General features: G+C 39.6%; 1 protein-coding gene across 2 annotated transcripts; it reads right to left on the bottom strand.

Moving 5' to 3' along the window:
• Positions 1-1,455: 1,455 nt before the first annotated feature.
• Positions 1,456-21,125, bottom strand: AGBL3 (AGBL carboxypeptidase 3). Of its 2 annotated transcripts, XM_088532843.1 has the most exons (15): positions 21,008-21,125; positions 19,879-19,986; positions 17,813-17,948; positions 16,519-17,298; positions 15,085-15,247; positions 13,829-13,955; positions 13,142-13,239; positions 12,888-12,985; positions 11,762-11,828; positions 7,778-7,846; positions 6,547-6,604; positions 5,133-5,321; positions 3,807-3,855; positions 2,422-2,630; positions 1,456-1,744 (listed from the first exon to the last, which is right to left on the bottom strand). In XM_088532843.1, exons 1-15 carry the CDS (start codon positions 21,123-21,125, stop codon positions 1,479-1,481), a joined length of 2,535 nt encoding a protein of 844 aa, XP_088388969.1. In that variant the 3' UTR covers positions 1,456-1,478. The 2 variants fall into 2 exon arrangements, with proteins under 2 accessions (XP_088388969.1, XP_088388968.1); XM_088532842.1 differs by lacking the exons at positions 7,778-7,846; positions 11,762-11,828; positions 12,888-12,985; positions 21,008-21,125 and having other exon boundaries at positions 19,879-20,004.
• Positions 21,126-22,189: the final 1,064 nt, after the last annotated feature.

Below are 22,189 nucleotides of genomic sequence, written 5' to 3'. Positions count from 1 at the left end.
CCCCAGACTCATATGAGACCCTGCCACTTCACTCCCCTGGGCACCATGTAGTACTGAAGCACCTAACACTGCTGCCAGCTCTTTGGCAGAGAAATGCCCTTTCCCAGGAAGGAGATGAAAACGAAGGCCTTTCCCTAGTTGACATGTCCTTCCTTGTGTGATGGAAGGGACAAGTCTCCTTTATTTAGCTTTCCTGGCCAGACCCAGAACCATCTGTCCTGTCCTACTAGCAACCTTAGTAGCAGATGTTAGGTGAGGTGTGTGAAAGGAAATCTAGCCAGGAAGCTGCTCTGAGTCACACCTAGTAATTCCACTTCTGGCAAGGCCAGGAAACCTCCAGGTGGTACACACACTGTGAGCCTGTAATACACAAACAGCCCCTCCACCATACTACAGTGCACAGATCCAAGAACATGAGGTGGGTAAAAGGAAATATGAAAGGAAGCCCTGAGAGAAGGCTGTGGACGGACTCACCAGCCAGGTGGCAGTGGGAAGTCCCTTCCCTGAACGGCCATGGAATAACTCTAGCATTGAGAAAGACAGGAATCTGGGATGAGGTGGTCCAGGTGGCTCAGGCAGGGACTAGAGGCCCAAGGCTGAGCTCAAATAATGGGGCTCCTGGGCAGGAGCAGAGGGGCCCTTGTGCAGCTGGTCAGTAAGGCCTCCCCTCCCCCAGAGCCCTGGCACAAACATGAAGCAGAAAGGGACAAAAGAGGCCTTTGTACAAATAGTTTAGGAAATGTGCAGTTTTTTTTTTTTTCCAGTTTTGGAATATCAATCAGCAAATCACAGCTGTTAAGAGTTATACTGTCGGTTATAACTGACACCTAATTGATCCCCCTCGCTTCCTCTCCTGATAACCAACTGTAAGCATTTCTAAACCTCCATGCTTGTGTGTGCTGCTGGCAAATTTCCAGCAGGGCCATTTATTTGCAACATTCATCAGTCTTTTCATAGGGCATCTCAAATTGGTAATCTTATTCCAAGCAGAAGGCAATAGAATCCATGATGCACTACAGTTCTGTGGCAGAATATGCACAATATAGGGATATTAACAGCACTGGAGAGACAACTTGTGGTTTTAGCACTGGTAATCAAGTCTTTCATTTTTTTTTTCTGAAAGTGGACTCTGCCTAACAAACAAACAAAAAACCCCAAAACACACCCTCTCCTGCTCCTCCACCTCAAAAAAAAAAAAAAATCCCACATGGTGTTTAAGACAAATGATATTTTATATTGAGAAGACACTCACAGCTAAACTAGCTCAGAATGCAGGGCAGGGTACTTCACGTATTGACAGAAACTTTATGTGCTCATTACCCAACTGTGTGTGAACTCTATATTTTTTTCCTCAGAAAAGAAAGCAAGACATCTTTGGTTTCTGTGGTTACCTGTACGCTCATGGCAGAGACATAATCTGTAACCAGTCTTAAGAAGGCAAGTCACAAATTTATGCAAGTCACATATATGACACTTTTTCAGGTGCCTTCACTATTTGAAGAACTGAAGTTCCAAAATAAATCCTGATATTTTGTAGCAGATTGTTTGCCCTTTGCTTCAGGCAATAAGGGCGGAAAGAACTGCAATGCATTTTGAGCCTGACAGGAATTACTCTTCTTAAAATTTACATCTTGGTTTGCTGTTGTGGTCTTGTTTTTGCTGGGCCTTGTGGCTTTTGAGGAGAGTCTCTCCTTCACTTTCCTTTCTTCCTTGCTTGAACTGCTTTTTGCATTAGAGTCAGGACCTGAGTCAAAAAGGAGGAAAAAACAAATCTGCTTTCAACTACTATGTTACTACCTGCTAAAAATGTACAAGGCTTTGGTTTCATTCACAAGAAACTGGTATTACGGCAGGAACATGCATTTCCTTTAGTGTAGGAGTGCCAAGGTATTATTTATGATCCTTACTGCTGTGTAAAACTTTCTGCCCTGGGCATAGGACCTTGTTCTATTGCTCCAGCATTATGATATTCTATTAAAGGATTGATCCTTATTAAAGGATTATTTCCAAGAGTTCACAGAATCACACTATACAACCTTTTATGGTATGCTGACACATATGAAAAGGTATGAGTCTCTGTATGGACAGAGCATCTCCTACCAGGAACACGAGAAGAACAGGACAGGGTCAGAGGCATTATCCTTTCCATTAGGCTGAGATTTTTTTCAATTCCTTTTCAGTGGAATGCTCAGCATGAAGATGTATAAAAGCTTTTGCACCTCAAGCATCTCTGCTGGAACCTTCTAGAAAATCTGTTCTGATACCCTCCAGAAAGTGTCAGCTACTTCCCAGCACGTAGGAGTTTCCTGTCCCTATTACTGATCTTGTTACCATCTGTCTCAGGGCTTTCAGTAACTGATGATATTAGACTAAGAAACCCACCAAGTCCTATTTGATTCTAGGATAGAATAACTAAGAAACCTTTTGCATAATGAAATGTCTTCTCCGAGGAGTTGCAGATATTTTTGCCTTCCAATTTCTTTATCTTCTGGGAGATGAGATTAAAGCTGGAAGAATGAAAATTTTCTCTTGTAGCTAGGACTACAGTGTGGGGCACACTTTTCTTTGGCTCCTGGGACACAGATGGATTTTCACGAATACTTTCAGCACCATGGGAAAGTCTCTTAGAGCTAAAACACACAGAGGTCAAGCCAAAAAAAAAAAATTATCTCCACATAAATTCATGGCAAAATATACATAAAGATGACAGCCTAGAAAGAACATCATCAACAGTTAAAATTCCTGCTATTTTAGTTTGAAAAAATAAGAAGCGATTTTCTTTACTTCAAAATACACAGAATCACAATGCCATCACATTACCTAAAGGACACTAGTGCCAATATCATATAGCCACTATACCAATATCCCCTCTGAGTCAGACAGAAACACTCATGATAGAAAGAGCAGAGATTTACCTTATCATCCTAAAATGAAACAAAAACATCAAATACACTTCTCTTCCTCAGGGGAAAGCTTAAGATTTTCCAATTTGAGTACCAGTGTCAGAGCTAAAGGTGTAAAGCAGTAGTCCTCAAATTAATATTGTGGGAAGAAATTAATATATCTTATTTCATAAGGTGTTTGCAACAGGATCCACTGCAGTTACATTAACTAGCCACTTTGCTCAAACTGCCTAGCAACAGACAAGAGTGCACTGGGCTAGACCAGAGCATTTGTACTATCACTAGGTGAGTATTTAGGAAAGCAACCAACACTGCCCAGCAGTGTTATTGCCACAGGGTCTTGCACACCCATAAGAGTGCACAGCCTTCAGTTTTCACTGCCACAGAACAGAACCTGGAAGTGGACTGGTGTGTAGCAATGAGCTAGACACCAATACCATGATGGCATTATGATTTCAGTGGTAGTAGATACCAAACCATCTGCTAAAATTAGCAGATGCCCTGTTTCGGACTCCTGTGCAAGTCAGCCCAGCACATCCTTTGTTCCCTGATCTACATCCCTGTTTGTTAGTAGTGATATTGCCCCATTTCCTCCTTCCCTCCTAAGGCAACAGCAATTGTTGTTTCCTCCTTGCTCCTAGGAGGTCAGCAATGGAAAGAAGGGGTATGAACTAAAGGAGGGGATCTGGCACCCCAGATGGGATGGAAAAAAAGGGTTTTCTGCCCTGCTAACATTCGCTTGCACTACAGTTTCCACAAGGGGCAAGGGAAAGAGACACAGTGTCACAGGAACACAGAGGAGGGTGGATTTTGAAAAATCAGGCTGGGAACTCGGCCTGGTCCTCTCATCCCTGCTTTTTGCAAAAGTCTAGATGCATTTCAAATAATACTACTTTCCCCTACCTTAAGTACTCTCCTGCTTGCTTCACAGAGGCTGTAATTGGCAATTTTACTGGAGAAAAAAAAAAGTTCTCATCAGATCTCTTCAAAAAATAGCAACACAAGAAGCACTCAAATTTTATCTTGGCTAGTTCAGACTCAATATTTGACTGAAGTGGGTTAGAGTTACAGTAAGTAGACATCTCCGAACATCAACCCACTTATTCAGATACTTTTAATACAAATATAAAGCAGCTAGTTCTGAGTGTTAAGGCTAACCTCATATCTAGCAAACTCAAATTCACATTCCCATCTCCCCGTCTTCTTCTATTGCCTAACAAAGGGTATTTTGGGATGGTGACACTGCTCAGCTTCCACAGAAACTGTTCTACTATGGGTAAAACCGTAGTCAACAAGTGAAGGTGCCAAAGGCAACATGATTCGCTTGCTCTGGTAGGAATGCAGCTCTGCTGAAGAGTTTGTTTTTAGTCCTAGTTTCTGCCTCATGTAGCACAACTGTGTTTGACATTGAAGTCACACCAGACACAACCCAATCATTAGATCAGGGACTACTCTGTGGAGGATGGATTTAGACTATAGTCATGTACTCTTCTCTCTTCTCCTTCCGTGTTTCTCTTTTTGGACTGGATGATTCCCTGGCCAATTTTAACAAGTGGAAATGCTTTACTGGACAATCAGAGAAGAACAGAGATACAGAACTGAAGAGTCTGAATCTTAAGGACTTTCATGGGGAAGTGGAAAAATACAGGTTGGAATCCCCTAGGCTGAGGCTGAAATAACATTTAGCTTTCCCTCTTACTGGTAAGCAGTCTGATCACCAAGCCTTAGTGAGGAAGACAGCTACACTCCCACTACAGGAGATGATGCACATGGCTGCTCTGTGTGCGCTCTTTGCTCTGTAGAGTCGCAGTGAGCTAGTGCCAGCTTATTGACCTTGAGGGGAGACACGCGTTCCTGAGCAGCTTGGCTGTCAGCAATCACTCCAGGAGAGCCGGCTTGGTAAGAATTGGGCAGCAATGTAAGAGTAAAGCACACAGTGAATCTGGAAGGAGCCTGACAGCCTACACAATGCTCTTGTTGCTGCACTGAGGCAGCAGCAGAACAGGGATTCCAGAGCAGGTGAGATAAAAGTGCATGAGCCAGAGCAAACTTTGGGCTACAGATCATTTCCCTTCAGGTACATGTATAGCACCTTTCTTCACTACACACACTGCTAAGACTCTCATAACCTACAGGATCTGGAGACTCCTAGCTGCATGATCATCTCTGCTTGAAAGATGCTGGGCAGTTTTCCAGGACTGTTTAGCTGCAATTTCTCCCAGTCCTTACCTCTGTGCTGGACCTTTTCTTCCTTCTCCCTTGACCTGCTCTCTCTTTTCAGAAGATGACATGCAGAGACTGTTCTAACTCCTCCCCTATCCCTTGCGTGGCATGCTTTTTGATGTGCAGCAGGAGGAAGAAAAGGATTTGGGGATATAAAGTTTTCTGTAGACTGGGGGACAGTATTCCAGATCAAGTCTAAAAACACGTAACAAAGTAATAAAGAGCAGTTAGTCAGAAAGGATTCATTTTTTTTCCCTCTAAGCAAGTCAATTCCAGGAAAGAAGAATGTAATCTGTTACATTTTTACCCTGGGGCATCCTACACAATAGGTAGGAACAGCTGCAGCTGGAAAAGGAAGTGCTTGAAAATCTCCCGAGACTGCGAAAATCTTTTAAAAATCATACTGTGAGTGAGTACTCAAGCTCCTTATTACCTTTCACTTTTGCAGGCAGGCCCTGAGCAGTCATAGCACTTACACCCACTTAAGCATACAGACACTGACTGTCCCACACAAGTTAATTACAGTTATAATTATCTGTGGTGGGGAAGGGGGAGTCACTGCTTGTTACTTCATCGTTCCCTTCACACCGCAGATGATCCGTGTGCCTTGTTTCTCAATACTTGGATTCCAAGTGCGACATTCAGGGCTCCTGGCACTAAGGCCACCAATTCTTAAGTTGCAAAATTGCTGCTGCAGTCTTGGCCCCCTGACATCTTTCTACCATCGTGACCCAGCAGAAGCAGTTTCCTGGCAGACTGTGGACTAGATTAGCTGTGTCTGACTTCAGCACTGTGTGGTGAATACCTTATCGGAAGAGCAGTGTGAGGAAAAAATTTATTGTTCAAGTTTCATGATCTGCAGGTGACATGAAACAGTCTGACAATCTATGGGAAGGCACGACCCTTGGACATAAATATAATTTATCTTGAGGTGCTTTTATTCTGTACAAACAAGTGCCTATATTGTTGATGCAGAATTTCATTAATAACATTTAAACCATAAACTGAAATGAAACCCAAAATGAGAAAGGGGAGGGACAGGCAAACACAGGAACAATCTTCTAATTATCTTTACATAGATTTAAAAAAACATGTTATGAGCTCAGGTTCTCTCTCTCAGAGAATCCATACAAGCAAATATTTATTTTTGTATTGTACTGGAGGTTGAATTGGGTTCAGTAAGGCTGCTACCAACAAGAGAGGTATAACAATGTGATGAAGACAGTTTAAACTAAGGAAAAAGGAGCACTTCCAAATACTGACACTGAGTGAAATCCCGGCCAAAGAACTCTTATCATTATCTTTTTAGAATACACTTTTTACTGGGGTATGAGATTACAGGACAAAAAAAAAAAAAAAAAAAAAAGGAAGGCTTATTGGGCATTAAAAGGCATATAAGATATAAAAACGATACATTTACCTCTGCCTACTGGATCAAGTTCCTGAAATGTCTGATGCAACATTTCAATGCCTTGAGTCTGCAAGAAAGAATGGAAACACAAAAATATTATTAAACATAAACATTATTAAACAAAACAACATTATTTAAAACAATATTATATAAGCAATATTATTTTGAAAAATATTTTAAATATTTTTATTATTTTAAACCTTATTAATATTATTAATTTCCAGGAGACTGAATGAACAAAAGGTATTATTCAGCAGCCACTAGTGTTCTGTAGTTTATTCAAGATGTGTAAATTATGTTAGGATAGGGGAAACTTGGTAAAGGATAACTAGCTTAAATGGGAAAAGGATAACGTGTAAAGGTGCTGCTGATTATTTATTTATTTATATATGCATTTTAAAGTAGGAGGCAAGCTAAGAGTTCAATGTTTGGCTCATTCCCCAAATGTCTGAAAATTCAGCAACTTCTGTTGACTATGTAAGCTTTTGGGTGCTCAGCATTTTACAAATATTTAAATTCCTTTTCAGGAAAGAAAGATAATATTAGACTCTATTGTTTTCATCTTGGATTTTCTAGTGTTTGCCATCATGGACATATTTTTTCTAAATAGTTAAAGAAAATGTTGAACAATAATAACGGAGAAGTGATGTCTTAAAAAAAAATCTTAAACCAATTATACCAACTATCCTGACAAGGACACTTTAATAAAACTAATGCTAGTAGCTACGCCAGACAATAAATGCTGAGCACCAAATTGCATTCCCTAAAAGGTAAGAAGGGATATGACTTTACTTTACAAATATTGCCAGTGAAAATATTTCAGAGCTACAGCTTGGCAATGAAAGCCCAAATTAATTAGCAAATTTAATGCCCGTTTCCCTAAAATAGCCCATGACCTTCTCCTTTGTCTGCTCTTTGCAATACTCTTCTGAATGAAAAACACAATGGAAAATATTTTAATAGATTTGGCAAAAGTCTTCAAGAGAGAAGTCTTAAAAGAGAAATGGGTCCAGCTGAGGGAGTGAGGTATTTGTAGTTTCAGAAGAGGAGCTGGTATAACCTCCAGCTCCAATGCCCATTCCTTCACAGAAAGAGCTAAAATAGATAGAATTTCCCTGCTTGTTCCTGCCCATGGACTTTCATTTTAAAAGAAGCCTCCAAATGTACAGGGTTGCATTAAGCTGTCATATATCACTTTATGTTGTGTTAGCATGTTTTTACTGGGATGAAAAATGCTCACATTTTTGCTTTCATAACTTCGCTCCTTAGCAATCCTGTGAAAATTTTCTCCTGATGTTTTGGTTTTGTTCTGCTCAGAAAAAAAAAAAAAAAAGTATATAACCATTTTGGTTCATGAGGGAATATCACAGTTACGAAAAGGAGTTGTAAATAAACATGATAATCGTAATGCCAGAAGGAATACATGCAAACAAACAACAAACCACTCAAGATTGAATTTCTTACACTGTTCTGTTCAGCAAATATTTATGAACCTGGACACAAACATGTCATACTGACGAGGGACCTCATTTCCTACTCGATTTGGGATGTTTATTTTTAGTCTGGGAACCTGAAGAACCAGGGTTTCTCAGTAGTATGAACTGCCACTGCTCTGTTTTCCCAATGTGCAGGCTCCTGAAAACAAAGATTGGCACGCAACACAAGAAGTCTGGGAAGCAGTGGTCTGTCCATCGAACCGACTAAACTACTAATAAATCAGCATCATAGTGGACATGTATATAAAAAGAATTACCCATGAAAATATTAGTATGACTTTTTCTTTCAAAATTACATTTTGCTTTCTCTAGGCAATGACAGTAGTGCTCCTGTTTTACATCTGGAGGCCATATGCAAGGCTGAACATGAACAAAATGCAGTTGAGGGTTACAAACAGCTTTGGCACAGATCTCTGTCAAAATATCTCCTATACCTGCTATATTTATTGCCATTCATCTTTTTCAAAGGCCTTTATGAACTTCTGTGGAAAGTTTATAAAGAACAGAAATTTTGGTAAGTCTTCTCATCTAATCATCTGAAATGGTCACTGAAGTAACAGAGAAAACACGTGTACCCAGGAAAAGGACAAAAGAAGGAAGTTTTTTGCAGGAATTGTGCTGTGCTGTTCTTTCAAACTTTCTTGTTAACCTGTTGTAACTTTCCTTAAATAACAACAGTATCAGTCTGATAACGTTTAGTTCCTATTGCATACACAGTAAAAACTCCTCAGTTTACTTGCCTAGAAGATGTTTCAGCAATTACAGAAGAGGTCACAGGGAAGCTCTGTTTAACTGGAAGTTTTGCAACATATAGTGGTATTGGCAGAATGTAAAGCTCAGGCACAGCCTTACAGAATCAAGCTTTTATATGGCCCAAGCCCTGTTCATTCCAAACACGCTCACCGCCTCCTAACACAGGCATGTGATGGAGGGGGCTCTGCACTCATAGAATTCCCTGTTGCTGGAGCCAGTTCTTTATTTTGTATTAAGTTAGTTTAAATTAGTGCCTAATTTGCAGAGTGAATTAACTTTAACAATGTAAAGGTTGAAGTAATCACCTACAGCTCAGATCTCCTAATGGTTTCCTGCTGCTGAAGAAGAAAGTTTCATTCCTTTGCCTTGGTCCTTCCACCTCTCCACTCCCCAACCTGCCACTTGACTCACTCCTCCCTTAGTCAGTGTTTTGCTACATCTCTCAAGCTGGCTCTGATGCTCAATAAAATTTTCCATGAGCTGATTTAACACATTAACCCAGCAGATGATGATCTAATCTGCCTTTTTTTCCCCCCTGTGTTTGTTTGCTCTCAGATTACTGTATTAAATTGGGTCACAGAAGGGACTGAGAGAAGTAGAAGGAATGTGGCAGAGAAACAAAGTGGAAGGTTACAGCTGAGGAACTATTAAATGGCTTATCACATTACGTGAAGAGTCCTTTGGGTCAATATTCGGGGAATATTCGAATCCACTGTTCAGCATGCATATGAAGTAATTGAGCCTTACCAAATGCTCGTGTGAGTTCTGTATGGTTTTTCAAGTGTTCCTATGAAGGTATTTCTGCAGTTTTTATTGCTGTTGTTTATTACCTAGCAAGTCCACCAGGCTTTTTGAGTCTACAAATCCCCTGCAATCACAATTATCCAAAAGGTTTCCACAGTTCCAGCATCATGTGGGTAAGTCACCCTTCATCCCAATCCATGGAATGACTACCAGGCACCCTTGCCTTACCATAACTCATTAGTTATATGGTAGTCAGCTCAACCTACAGCTGTATCACAGACATCAGGCAAACTTGCACTCTTTGTTTTCCATGTAGCACTTACAGACTAAAACAAAATTGTGCCTACGAACATCAGAAAAAAAAAAATAGAATCAGTCCCACTGACAGGCATGTGAGTCTTTTGACACAAACAAGTTTATTTTTAGCAAATCAACTGGAAGGGCTCAGCATTTCAGGCAGGTTTTTTAAACTATTCTCAAGTTACCAGTCCTTAGAGCTGCCAGTCCCATGTCTCACCCTCACATGCATGGTGTATTGCTTGTGTGATGTGGGGAGCTTGGACAAGAAAGCACGAAGGGCTGAGAGGTACAAAGTGACCATAACGCTTGGTGCTAATTGGAAACTGTCGCTAACTTCAGAGTCCGTTATTCATTCATACCAGGCTGAGGTTTTCATGAACTCTTTTAAAATACAGTGCTGGGAAATGTATCTACACTGGTTTACTATTCACATACCAATTTAAAAAAATCAATATTCATCCTTTCCCTGTCTCCTTTACTAGCCCTCTGCTACTAGACATTCTATAGCACAAAACAGATTTTTGGTCCAACCTACTGAGGTTGATATTCTCTAAAATATATAATAATAATAATAATAATAGTAGAAAATCTGTGATGTTGCTTGGTTCTTTAGCACAAAACAAAATAGATGAAGAAATGCCAAGCTGTAGTAAACATTAAATAAAAACCACCACCACGATTGCAACCCTTTCATCAGATATTATTCCTTCTCCAGGAGGACTGGCGGAGACTCCAGGAGGACTGTCCGGACATCTGCCTGCAAGTACCAAACATGGTAGCATTGCCTGAACTCTGAACGACAGTGAGACTAAGCCGAGCTGCTGGACTTTGCACCAATGCGTGCTCTCAGGGACACATGCCTGAGCAGAGCACATCACGGAGCCCCTGGTAGCTTCCCTCACCACCAGGGAATTCACCAGAGCTTATCTGGCAATAACCTGTTTCCACCTAGTTCATTGCTGAAACTAGATCTAAAACTCCAAATCATGCCAATTGTCAACCACCCCAACCATGTGAAATGCCTATCTACATTTGATCTCAGAAGTATTACAGGTGCTCACTTCAGTTGCTCACTCTAGTTTTACACCCCTCTGTTTTGGTACGACAGCTCCTCTTACTTTTGTGTATTTATAGTACTTATGTCATAAACAGGAAGTAATTATAGGAACTATTATTGTTGGCTAAAATTCATTCACAAGCTTTCTAAAATACACTCACAACAGTTGTTTTTGCTCATGTGCAGCAAACATCTCAATTGCTATTATGGCAATCCCAGGCACCAAAGAAATAAACATCAAGCCAACAAAAACACATCCCCCTCCACTTCCCCCTCCCCCAAAATATTCAGTCTGTTCCTGTTTAGCAAAACAAGGAAACACATGTTTTAACAAAATGTCCCAGTGCTTTCAAGTGAAAGCACTTTGTATAATCTGGGGTCACATTTGCCTACCAGGCTGCAAATAGACAACGGGGCTGGATCAGTCTTTTGTTGACAGCGCTTAGGATCACTGTCACGATGTGTCTGTCTGTGTGAGAGGAGAACACACCTCCTGAACACTGCACTATTTGCAAAACACATCTGACTGTGTTTAAATAGGCACTATACTTCTGTGCTAAAAGATGTGGTCTTCATCCTCGCTCTGGGGATCTAAATCTGCCACATAACTGAGTGGAAAGCTGAGTTTTTTCAGACTAAAACACCAGCTTCTGGATAATTTTGGGTGAAGGTATGGGGGAAAATTTGGACTGTATGTTTACAAGCTATGTAGATCATTTACAGTTCTCGGTTACTTCATTGATTTGTTAACTACTATTCTGACCCATTTAACTCCAGACTTCTTCAAAATAAAGCCTCCTAAAGTCTAGTCATTCTTTCCTAGTAGTATTCAGAAAGAGATGTAAACAGTCAAGAAAAAAAAAGCATAGCATACCTTAGTACCTAGATTTAGCTGGGGTGCAACAAGATCACAGGAATCTGAGCTGTCAGAAGTTTGGCTGCTGCGAAAGATGAGCATTATTTTGTTTTACTTCCAAATTTGGTGACTGCAAAGAGGTATTTTTTTTCTGAATTCATAGCAACCATTAGCTGGTATTCCCTGTAGTAACTCGAGATGCAAATATGTTTTCCACACGTATGTTTTATCTGTGTTTTAGTTTTATAGACCTACATTTTTATAGACCTATAGACCTTTGATGCCCGTTATTGGAAGATGCCATCTCCTGATTATAGATGGCTTTCTTTTAGTTCTGCTTCACTTATTCTCCCCCTCCCCTCTTAAACCCTCTCATTAACATCATTCTCTTTGCCCTGAGCAAAGCTTCTGTGAGCTCTCTGATGCATTATGATAGATAGTGTCTCTCCTTATTTCCTTGCATATCAGCATCAATTGTGAAGCTCAACTGTTGATTTCTATATTTTATGCACCTGAACTTAGATGAGATGCATCTAACTCATTAATGTTTCCTTCAAAAGAATTCCACAAAAGTTTATTCCCAGAGAAATGTTTTTAGGGTCCAAATCCTTTCACAGTACATAAATGCCCATCTCTCTCTGTTGTCTCTCACAGTCAGAGCTGGCACAGGAGGAGCTGATTGTTTGTAATGGGAAGTGTGCTGTTTGACAGTGTGCAGACCCTTGCACTGCTCTCAGTTACCTTGAAATCATCTCCGTTGGTTTAACAGAATCAGTCTAGCACCATCCCTGCTTAATAAAATTACATATAAAAATATAGAACAATATACCTTATACCATAGCTAGACTGCTCTGCAAAATGTCAGTCTGAAAAAGAGCATACTGATTAAGTGATGCACTGGACCAAGCTCTGTACCAGTGCAGTTTCCTCTCTCCTTAAGAGCCCATGGAACTCAATACCGCGTGACTTTCCTTTGAAGGACAGGGTCAGCTTGAGCACACACACAGCTCTATTCCCAACTAAGGGCTTATTAAGGTTTGTATAATAAGATTTGTATGTGGCCATCTTATAGAAGTGCAAATATTAAGGGTCTATCTTTAGTAACACTAAAAAAAAGTGGCATATCTTAATAGTTCTAACTTACCTGGAATCCCTGTCTAACACATCAGAATTCAGGCCCTCAGAGGTCACCTTAGCTTGCTGTTTCACCATTTCCTCGTGTTCCTTCAGGCACAGATAATACTAAGAAACACCATACATGTAATTATACATGTAATTTACTGCTTTACTGAAAGCCATTATCAAATTTATTATTACTCTAACTGTGCACAGTATCATATTTTGTCACAGTAAGACCAACTGAGGCAGCAAAAAAGGCCTGGGAGGGACTTTCCTTACCTTCACATTGGGAACACAGTAGTCCAAGAGAGCATCACAGAAATGGTGTCCTACTGACTCTAAGTCTCTTGTGTTGAAGTGGGTGCTTCGTCTCTGGCCTGCAGCATCAGAAATGAAAATGCCAGGCATATTGCTGACTGCCAGCTATGCTACGTTCAGGATTATGGTTGATTGCAAACTTGCACGTATTTCATTGAAGAATGCTAGGCGGGTCTGTAACTGCCAGAGTTTCATGCAGATGATATTACATATCGTTGTTCAGACTATATGAACAAATGTACCCACTCAAAGGGATTTAATTATGACTTTTAGCAGAAATGGTCTGTCTTACCACGCACCCACACACCGAGGTGCTACATTCTCTTCCAGACAACTGATCCTCACACAGCTATTTTCACTTACTGCTTTTAGTTTGCCATCTACTGATACGTTATCTGCCTTTCTATGATATATGTGTAATAACAGTAGCCGTGGCCTGAAAGGTCACTAGGCAAGTGCCCTAGTCTTTTCTGATTGGTTGGTTGTTTTTAAATCAGCTCTCATTTTAGATCATCATTCACTTCTACTCAATAAGACAGAACACCAACAGAGAGATGGAGGCTCAAACTACCATTTTCCCTGGAAAAAACATAAATACAGGTCTTGTTTGATGATTCCTACCAAAAAACTATGGGAAAACTCGCTCACCCAACTTAGAGCCACAGACAGAGGCTTCCAAAGTGTAGCTGTTGCTGATCCCCATCTTCCACATTACAACTCGGCCTGTGCCTTCTTTACTCTTTTGTACCCTGAAACGGCAGTCTGGGAACGAGAACTTAAAAGAGACATACAGTGTTAGCCTTTGCAGTAAAATGAGGAAGCAATAATGTTATTTTAATCCTGTAAAGTTTTCTGCCTCTTTCTATCAGGTAAACAAATGCACATTTTTGCATGCTACCTTACTGTAATATTGTACTACATTCTTCATAGTAATCTCTGCCATTACTGGTATAATGGAGATGTATAAAAAACAAAAATTCTTTGATTAGAAGCTTATTTTACTTTAAAAACGACTTCCACACTTTTTGCGGGTGTCTATTTACTAAGTAAGCCTATACAGAAAAATGATCATCTGACTTATCACGAGACCTGGTTTACACTAACACACATATTTAATAAAACTCTTTAAAGCTCTTCTCTCATGAATTTATATATCAGCAGTGTGATAATGTAACCTACCTGGAGTTCACAACCACCTTATCCCTGATACCCGAACATAATAGCATTAGCTGCATTAGTGTGCTAGTAGATTAGTTTGTGGGTGCATGTGTTTACTGTTGAGCCTTTACAACCCTTCTGGTTTAAAAGCAGCTCTTTCAAGTCAGATTTTGCTGGAAAATGGCATAGTTTAAATGCAGTTATTTCCTACTGAAATATATTTCTTTTCCAATTAAAATAACCTAAATAAACAAGGATTTTTTGACATAATTTTTAACAAGAACATTTCAAAACTATTAAACCTGGAGAAATACTTTCTGACTTTCTTCCTTAGTTTCTTATTTCCTTAGTCATTTGGTTTTATTTCATTTTCACAATGTATTATAAAGCTATATCTAACATATTTATATGTAATATTCCATGTTAGGTGTTTATGTTGTCAAAGCAAAATGCAGTTTTACTTTCATATTTCAATTTTTTATTCTTAAAAAAAAACTTTAAAAATGCTTTTTGTCGCAGTTCAGCATGATATAAATTTATATTAACGATATATTTTGCAATGCTGAAATTCTTCAAGGCAAGGTATTTCATACTGTCATAATCTGTAGTTTTAGCCAACCAAATGTTATTTTACTGGACAAAGTGCAGTTTTTCAGTGTATATGATACTTCTATAAATGAAAATTAAGATCCTAGTGGGAGTTGGAAGTTTTAGGTGAAGTTCCTAGCCGGAATTTTACTTGTTACCTTATCTGGGCAGATCTTGCTCAACAAGAGTGGAAAGACACGTGGATGCCAAGTTGGTGCTTTTGCTTGTTGCTTTCTTTCACAACCATATACAAAGACGTTCTTTTTTCTGTTGTGACCATGGAAATCACAATACAGAATAATGTCACGTTCCTCCATCACTCTGTAATATAAAAAAACATAGGCTGTTATATATATCCAAATGTATAGCTGCATACTAGAGCATGTTGTAGGGCTGAAACACCCCACTTTTATCTACAGCTCTTTTGCTGTTGTACATAGGCTGAATCCCACATGCTTTATACTTATAAGATGAAGCACAAACAAGCAGCTCGGAATAATGGAGTGCATATTCTCCTCCTTATTAAGGGCAGGGACATTATTTTTTACAGTGTGTCAAGTTTCTGCGGGGTACTGTCACTTAACTAACTTTGTAAAGAAAAGCTTCTGGTAGACATGCTTGGATTTAGCTACCCACACCTCTCTAAAGGCCAGTTCCTGTTAAAGCAGTTTTATGGGGAGGAGGTGATGGCACCAGAGCAGGTCATCCTGGAGCTTTCATCTGGGTGGCAGCTGGAAATCCATGGTGGAATCAATAGGAAGCAACAATAAACATATCTGTCTTGACTGACAGCAGCAGAACATGAGTCTGAAGAACTGTAGCAATTCAGCACAAATAATTGATGTTATTAAAGTGTACTCAGAAGTCCAGGCTCTCTTCATATAATAAACTAGAGAAAGGGATTCTCATAGAAGAAGAGAGGCACAATGCTCATCTCCTTTATGCTGTCTACATGCCAAATATGTTTATTTGAAGGAACACAGATCTTATTTAAAATAGGTTCTAACCGGCATCTCCTCAGAAAAAATTAAATCTACTAATTCTTACATTGGCTTCTTGCACAATAGTTTATTGTGAGAGAAGGATAAAGTTTGGTTTTAAACCCGAAACACTAATGGCTAATGGCTATGTGAATGCATCAGAAATCAAACATTTTTGTAGCAAAACATGCAGCAAACTTGACAATTTTTCCTGTCAAATGGACAGCTGGGTTCTATTCTGAACCTAACTGCATTCTAGGACGTGGCCAGAGAGGAAGAAAATGAAAGACAAATTAGAACTTTAATTAGTGAAACTTGGCAGTGGGAAGAAATATGCTGAAAATGTTCTGAAGAAACCTCTTTCTTAGGAATTAAAACTTTCAACCAGGAAAGAGAACATATATTACAGCAAAAATGTGCACAATGCTATAGGGGGAAAAAAAAAAAAGCCATCACTGAAATCCAACACAATGTGAACAAAACAGCCAGAAATGCCTGGGTATGGGTACAGAGCAAAGATGTAAATAATACCAAACCAATACAGATCACATTAACATGGAAACACTGGAAAGAAAAAATCACTTATATTAAATGAAAAGAAAATGAGGTTACCTTTTGATCATGTTTCGGGTATACCAGATGGAAGGATAAAATTCTTTCAGGTTAGATTTGTATTTGCGGTTCAAATCCTGCCCTGCTAAAGAGCAACGGTGATTTCCCACGATCACACCATCTGGATTCAACATTGGTATCACTTTGAAGACAAAATTGTCCCGGAGCACTTGAGCGTTGCCTGAATTGCCAAGAATGTAATCCAGAAAGCCTTTCATTATCCAGGAACTGTTTGTTTCCCCTGGATGAACCCTCGCAGTTAATATCACAGCCTTCCTCTTTGCTTCTGTGTCACCTTCATGGGGGTTGGTGATTGTCAGAACATACACTATGTTTCTTGCCAATGAATGGCACAAGACATGGATCTTGCAGAATTTGGACTTCACCGGATCTTTAGAGATGGATACCAAGTAGTCCTGAAGGTTGGAGTAGGTGTAAGGATAGCAGTGGGCAAAATAGCAGGTATCTCTGTTGTGAGGGAACTGGAATGTCCAAGTGAGTGAGAAATACTGCCGTCCACCTTGGCCTGCACTGTTCCTGTAATACTTAATTTCATTCCCTGTCCTCCTCCAGCCAACGTTGTGTTTCTTGGCATCTGCTTCCGAGTACAGGAGAGGGCGCATGCCACGCTTGTACAGGCTGTTGGGCTTGGTGAAGTTGACAATGGTGAAGCGATACGGCATCCCGGCCTGCGTGTTGCTCACTTGGAAGTAGTACCACTGCGTGTACTTGCTCGTGTAGAGGTCGGTGCGCAGTGTCAGCTGGTACTCAAATTCATTACTGGCAGGCAGGGAAAAAGAAAAACAAAAAGGAACAGTTGTGACAGTGGTTAGCACTGCAGCACGATGCAGCGCCACATAATACAGACCATCAGGAAAAAACACTCTGTGGGGAATTGGATACAAATCCAGCAGACTGACACCATCAAATCAAATCTAGGCCATGTCAGAAAATGATGGCAAATTGGACCAAGTCTGCCAACAAGGCAATTTATCTCTTCCTTAGGACTTTCAGTAATAATTCAGACTTAAGAGAAAGCTCTCCACACTATGGTTTAAAAGGAAGGACTTAAAGGTGTGTGTATTTGCATAGGAGATTATCACCTAGAGAAACCATTCAACCATATGCAATGGCTATCAGATTATTTAATGAGAAGACTATTTGAAACTATTTTCAAAATTCATTCAACCAGTGTGTGACTGAAAACAAACCCAGAATATCATGCTCACAAACCAATGGCAGGCCAGTGGTAATAACTGTGTCTTAATAAAAGAAGAAAAGATTAGAAACTTACACTTTGACCACCTTCTGCAAATTCCCGCTTTCAAAGCGTGCTTCAAAGATCAATGTGTTGTCCCCATTCTCATGGATCTGCTTTGAAGGGGAGAGACCTCTCACTCGAGAATACACAAAACCAGAATCTTTGTTAGCTAGTAGAAAAACAAAACAACAACAACAAAACAAAAAACAGAGATTTTTTTGTTGGTCTGAGTCATTTTAGGGAATATTAGTATTCTTCTAGAACTTCCTAGAAAGAAATGGACAAATGCATAAAGCTGAGCTTCAAATAAAACCTGGGTAAACTTCCAGGAAATTATATAAAGATTTTGCTGTCCATTCCTGCTTAACTTTAAGGATCCAGGGCAATCTGATTCTGTCTAGGATGTGCCTCTCTCTCTCTCTATATATATATATATAGAGAGTGATTCATATTCTCTATTTACGCAAAACAGCTATGTTAGGCAGAAAGACCCTAGGTTCCTAGCTCTCTTGGGTCTTCTCATTAATGAAATGAAATTTTCTACTTGAAAATTACATGCTTATTGCCGTCAGTTTATTTTTAAATCCCTACATTCAATTCTTCTCGTCTAAAGGAAAGGAATAAGAGTCTCAAACCCAACAGCCATCTGGACTTGCTACCTTGTTCTGCGTTCCTCAGATGAGATGACTTCATCCGGCACAACTCAAACTTTTACTCTGTTCTTTACTGCTGAAGTACATTAAAAAGCAGAACTCTTGAATTTGCCATCAGCAAGACCTTACTCTTGCCCACGGCATTATTATTTAGGTTTCAGATTTTCTGTTTTGGTCTAATTTTAAGAGGCAAGGATCCTCTGTTTACAGAAACAAGGCAGTATTTTTTTAATATTCATTGGCATTCTCTCTGTTCACTATAGTGGCAAAGCCTTTTGCCATGAAAATGTAGAATCCTGCAGTAATCAAAGCTTCTTCTCATCTCCATCTGCGCCCACAAAAAGGACTAAGACCATGCAGGCAGTAACACAGGCCAAAATTTAAAGAACATCAACTAACAGACAGCAACAGAAATCATTGTCCTCCTTTCCAGGGGTGGGGGGAAGCAGGAAGCTGGGAATGTTTCTCCTTACCTTTATGCTTGCCAGACAAATAAATTAGCAAAACAGCTGCAGAAGGCAGAGGTTCTTCTCCAGCCACTGAGCATTTACCATTTTCTTGGCCAGAGGCAGCACTTAATTTAAAGGGAGGAAGTGCCATGTACGAGATATGGCAATTTGTGTGCACATAGTGAACACATATTGCAGAAGGGAACAACTAAATAAACACGATGTCAAAGAATACCAGCGCTTTGCAGTATATTGCAAACCTTTACCAGGTGCGGTAATGACTTCAAGAAGGTCAGCAACCCTTTGGTTTTGCAAATTTGAAAATTTTGTTGCCATATCCAGTTAACCTAGAATTGTAAAACTGAATCATTCTTTCTTCTCTATCTACAAGTGGTCCAGGGCTCAAAATCAGCAAGTTCATTCAAGGCAATTGCATCAGCTCAAAAAACAAAACTAGTATAAAGAACCCTGATAATCAGCTAGTGAAACAGGGCTGAGGCTACCTCCTGTCAGTTCCATCCAATTAGTCCTTCCCAGACTTAGAAGCCTGCAATCAAGCACTGATCCAATCTGGACATATTTTGTTTTGTTCACAAGGCTTTTAAAAAACAAACAAACAAAAAACACTATAGGAAACAGGAAAAAAACATTTTCTCCCAAAACAAACTTTAGATTAGAACTGCATAACTGCAAGATCAAAACTTTTTCACTTTCTCTTTTGATGTTAAGTAATCTTTCTGCACTCATAACAAATTTCATAACACACTCGATCAGGGTGATTCACACTGCTATTCACTGAGAACAATGGCTTGATGTGAACTTCTGAGATAACTAATAGTATGAGCAGAATGAACGGATGAAAGTACAGCTGCATAACTGAATTCCTTTTCTAAGAAAAGGATTTATACCCAGATCCTGTTGATTTCCATAGGTTTTGAATTAGGCTTACAAAGGAGCTACACACCACTGACAGCAACATTTCTCAGAGCACTCCCACCTTCTTCTGTCAGATAAATCACAGTGCCCTCGCCAGCAGCCTGGTATGATGGCTTCATTTCCAAACCTGTTGGAGTGTACAATGGCTCAGGCCTAGGGGGTGTCCAATCTAAAAAAATAATAAAAAAAAAAACAAAGAAGAGACATACAAAAGGAGTACAAGCAGGGAGATTTTATTTGGCTGGTTGTGAAACAGAGGAGACATTGAAAATTTAGCAATTCATCCTATTTAACTCCAGATAAAGGATGAGGAGGCTCCTTTTTGTTTCAACTAGTTTGGAGAATGTCCTCAGAACTGCATAACCAACACAATTGGCAGGCTTGGTTAGTTTGGTGCTTTATGCAGAAAAAGAGAAAACGTGTTCAAAATTTTAGTACCTGTCCAGGTCATTTTGACAGTAGAGCTGGGAGAGATTCATATGACAATTAGATAAAAATTTACTTTGTATGTCAGCACATACCAAGGGAGAGACTTGAGATGAGATGGGGGGTTTCAACAACTGCCTGTCCCTAAGCTCTGCACAGGCAGGGGATGACAAGAGATGGGGCACGGATGCGGCGTTAGTGACCCCATGGTTTTAAGCAACTCATCCATGGTCATTCAAAGAAATGTACCTGGAGCTGGACGAAACTGGTCGGACAAGAAGTGAACAGGGAAATTGCATTTAACATATGCAAAGGGCAACATATATAGTAAGAGGTAAAATGGAGTTGCAGACTGATTAAGAAAGAGAAGGTATAAAAGCATGTCAGGAAATATATAAAAATGACCTTGAGAGGATTGTAAAATGAGGAAGAAAAATCACCAATACAAATATCATATTCCTCCCAGCAAAGGACTCCAGGTGCTGACAACTCCTCTCACAATCAGATTAAAGTGATCAACCCTAGGACTTGGAGAAGCAGTGCAGGGACGAGCACAACACCAGGAAAACGGTGCAAGTAAAGCATTTGTATGACAACTTTAACTGCATTATTATTCTTTTTCTTTCTATAAGAATTAGATATGGTCTAATAATGACTCTTAGAATTTCAATTACACCAAGAATAAATTCTTGGCTTTACTTTTACATTGCAGGTGTGCATCCTCTTTGCCCATTGCAAGATTTCAAGCATGACACACAACTTACCAATGTGCTCAATTCTGTCCCTGATGACCTCACATTGGTGTGGCCAGTGCACTAGGGAGAGCTGACCTGCAGGGGATAAGCCCTGAAGATTTTGAGGCACATTAAGGTGGGGCACCATTCTCTGAGCCAGATGACAAGAGAATCTGTTTCGTCTCGGAAAAAGATCAGCATGAACAGAATCTAAAAGAAAGTAAAAAAATATTCATAACAGTCTCTTCTACTCTTGGAGCAGAAGTGGAGCACAGAGATCACCTGCAAAAACTTAATGTAACTATGCTATAATGAAGTTACATCTCACTGAAATGTAAATTCAGTGCTCCACCCTATAAAGCACACTGAATTTAAAAATAGCATTGAGTAACCAGTTAATTCATTAAACCACAAAGCACATAATTTAACTGTAAGCAAGAAATAGTTTCTTTGAGCTCCTGTAGAAAATACTGGCAGTTTCCAAATTTATTATTGCTTTTAATAGGAATGTGTTATAGTAAGACTTAAAATGTCAATGCCTGAGCCCAAATCTGTACTGTGCAGCATTATACAACTAACAAATACATTCCTACAAAACTTATCACACAGAGAACAGCACGCAGCTATAGTCACACAGAGAGTATGCAACAATGAGATGGTGCTGGCTAGCGCAGCAGGAGAGGTAGCAACCTGATGCTATCAGCAGTTTTGTAAAGCATGAGAAGTTCTCTAAGCAGAGGGAATGGGAGGAGGTGGGAGGTCTTGCTTGTCAGCAGGGAATTCCTCAAAGCTCTGAGAAGCCGCTTGAAAAACAGACAGACAGAAAAAAAAACTTTGAAAAGTGTAGTAGTACTAGCACTGTGTAGAAACTACACTGCTCAGAATTAATTAGTTGTCTGTGTCATAGATATTTAAAAAATTACTAAAAACATTCCATCTATAACTGATTTTTACCCAGAGCATACCAAAAAATAGAAATCTGGCCATTTGATTTATTTTGTATTTGCTTTGGGTCTGCAGCAGACACCAGTAACCATAACACCTATCTTGACAGAAAATTTTCTAATCAGTTTTAGACCTGGTCTCTAGAGCTATTTCTTTGCCCAACAAACAAAAGACCGTCTTAATATAAAATGTTTTCACCTTAAGAATCTGGTTTAAAATGTAGATTGTATCATACATAAAAAGGAAATGAATTAAAAAACAGAAGTG

The sequence above is a fragment of the Tinamus guttatus genome, unplaced genomic scaffold, assembly GCF_059628265.1.
Source record: "Tinamus guttatus ecotype Peru unplaced genomic scaffold, ASM5962826v1 Tinamus_guttatus_pri_ptg000472l, whole genome shotgun sequence".
In the NCBI taxonomy this organism is placed as follows: Eukaryota; Metazoa; Chordata; class Aves; order Tinamiformes; family Tinamidae; genus Tinamus; species Tinamus guttatus.
This window is presented reverse-complemented; position numbering and strand designations above follow the sequence as displayed.

Bases quoted from the DNA above. Each gene is read 5' to 3' on its own strand.
- AGBL3 (XM_088532843.1), bottom strand. From the start codon at position 21,125: ATGGTGCCCCACCTTAATGTGCCTCAAAATCTTCAGGGCTTATCCCCT. The intron at 19,987-21,007 runs GTAAGTTGTGTG...TTATTTTTTTAG, and splicing joins GGACAGAATTGAGCACATTG to ATTGGACACCCCCTAGGCCT. The intron at 15,248-16,518 runs GTAACCTCATTT...TTTATATTACAG, and splicing joins ACCCGAAACATGATCAAAAG to AGTGATGGAGGAACGTGACA.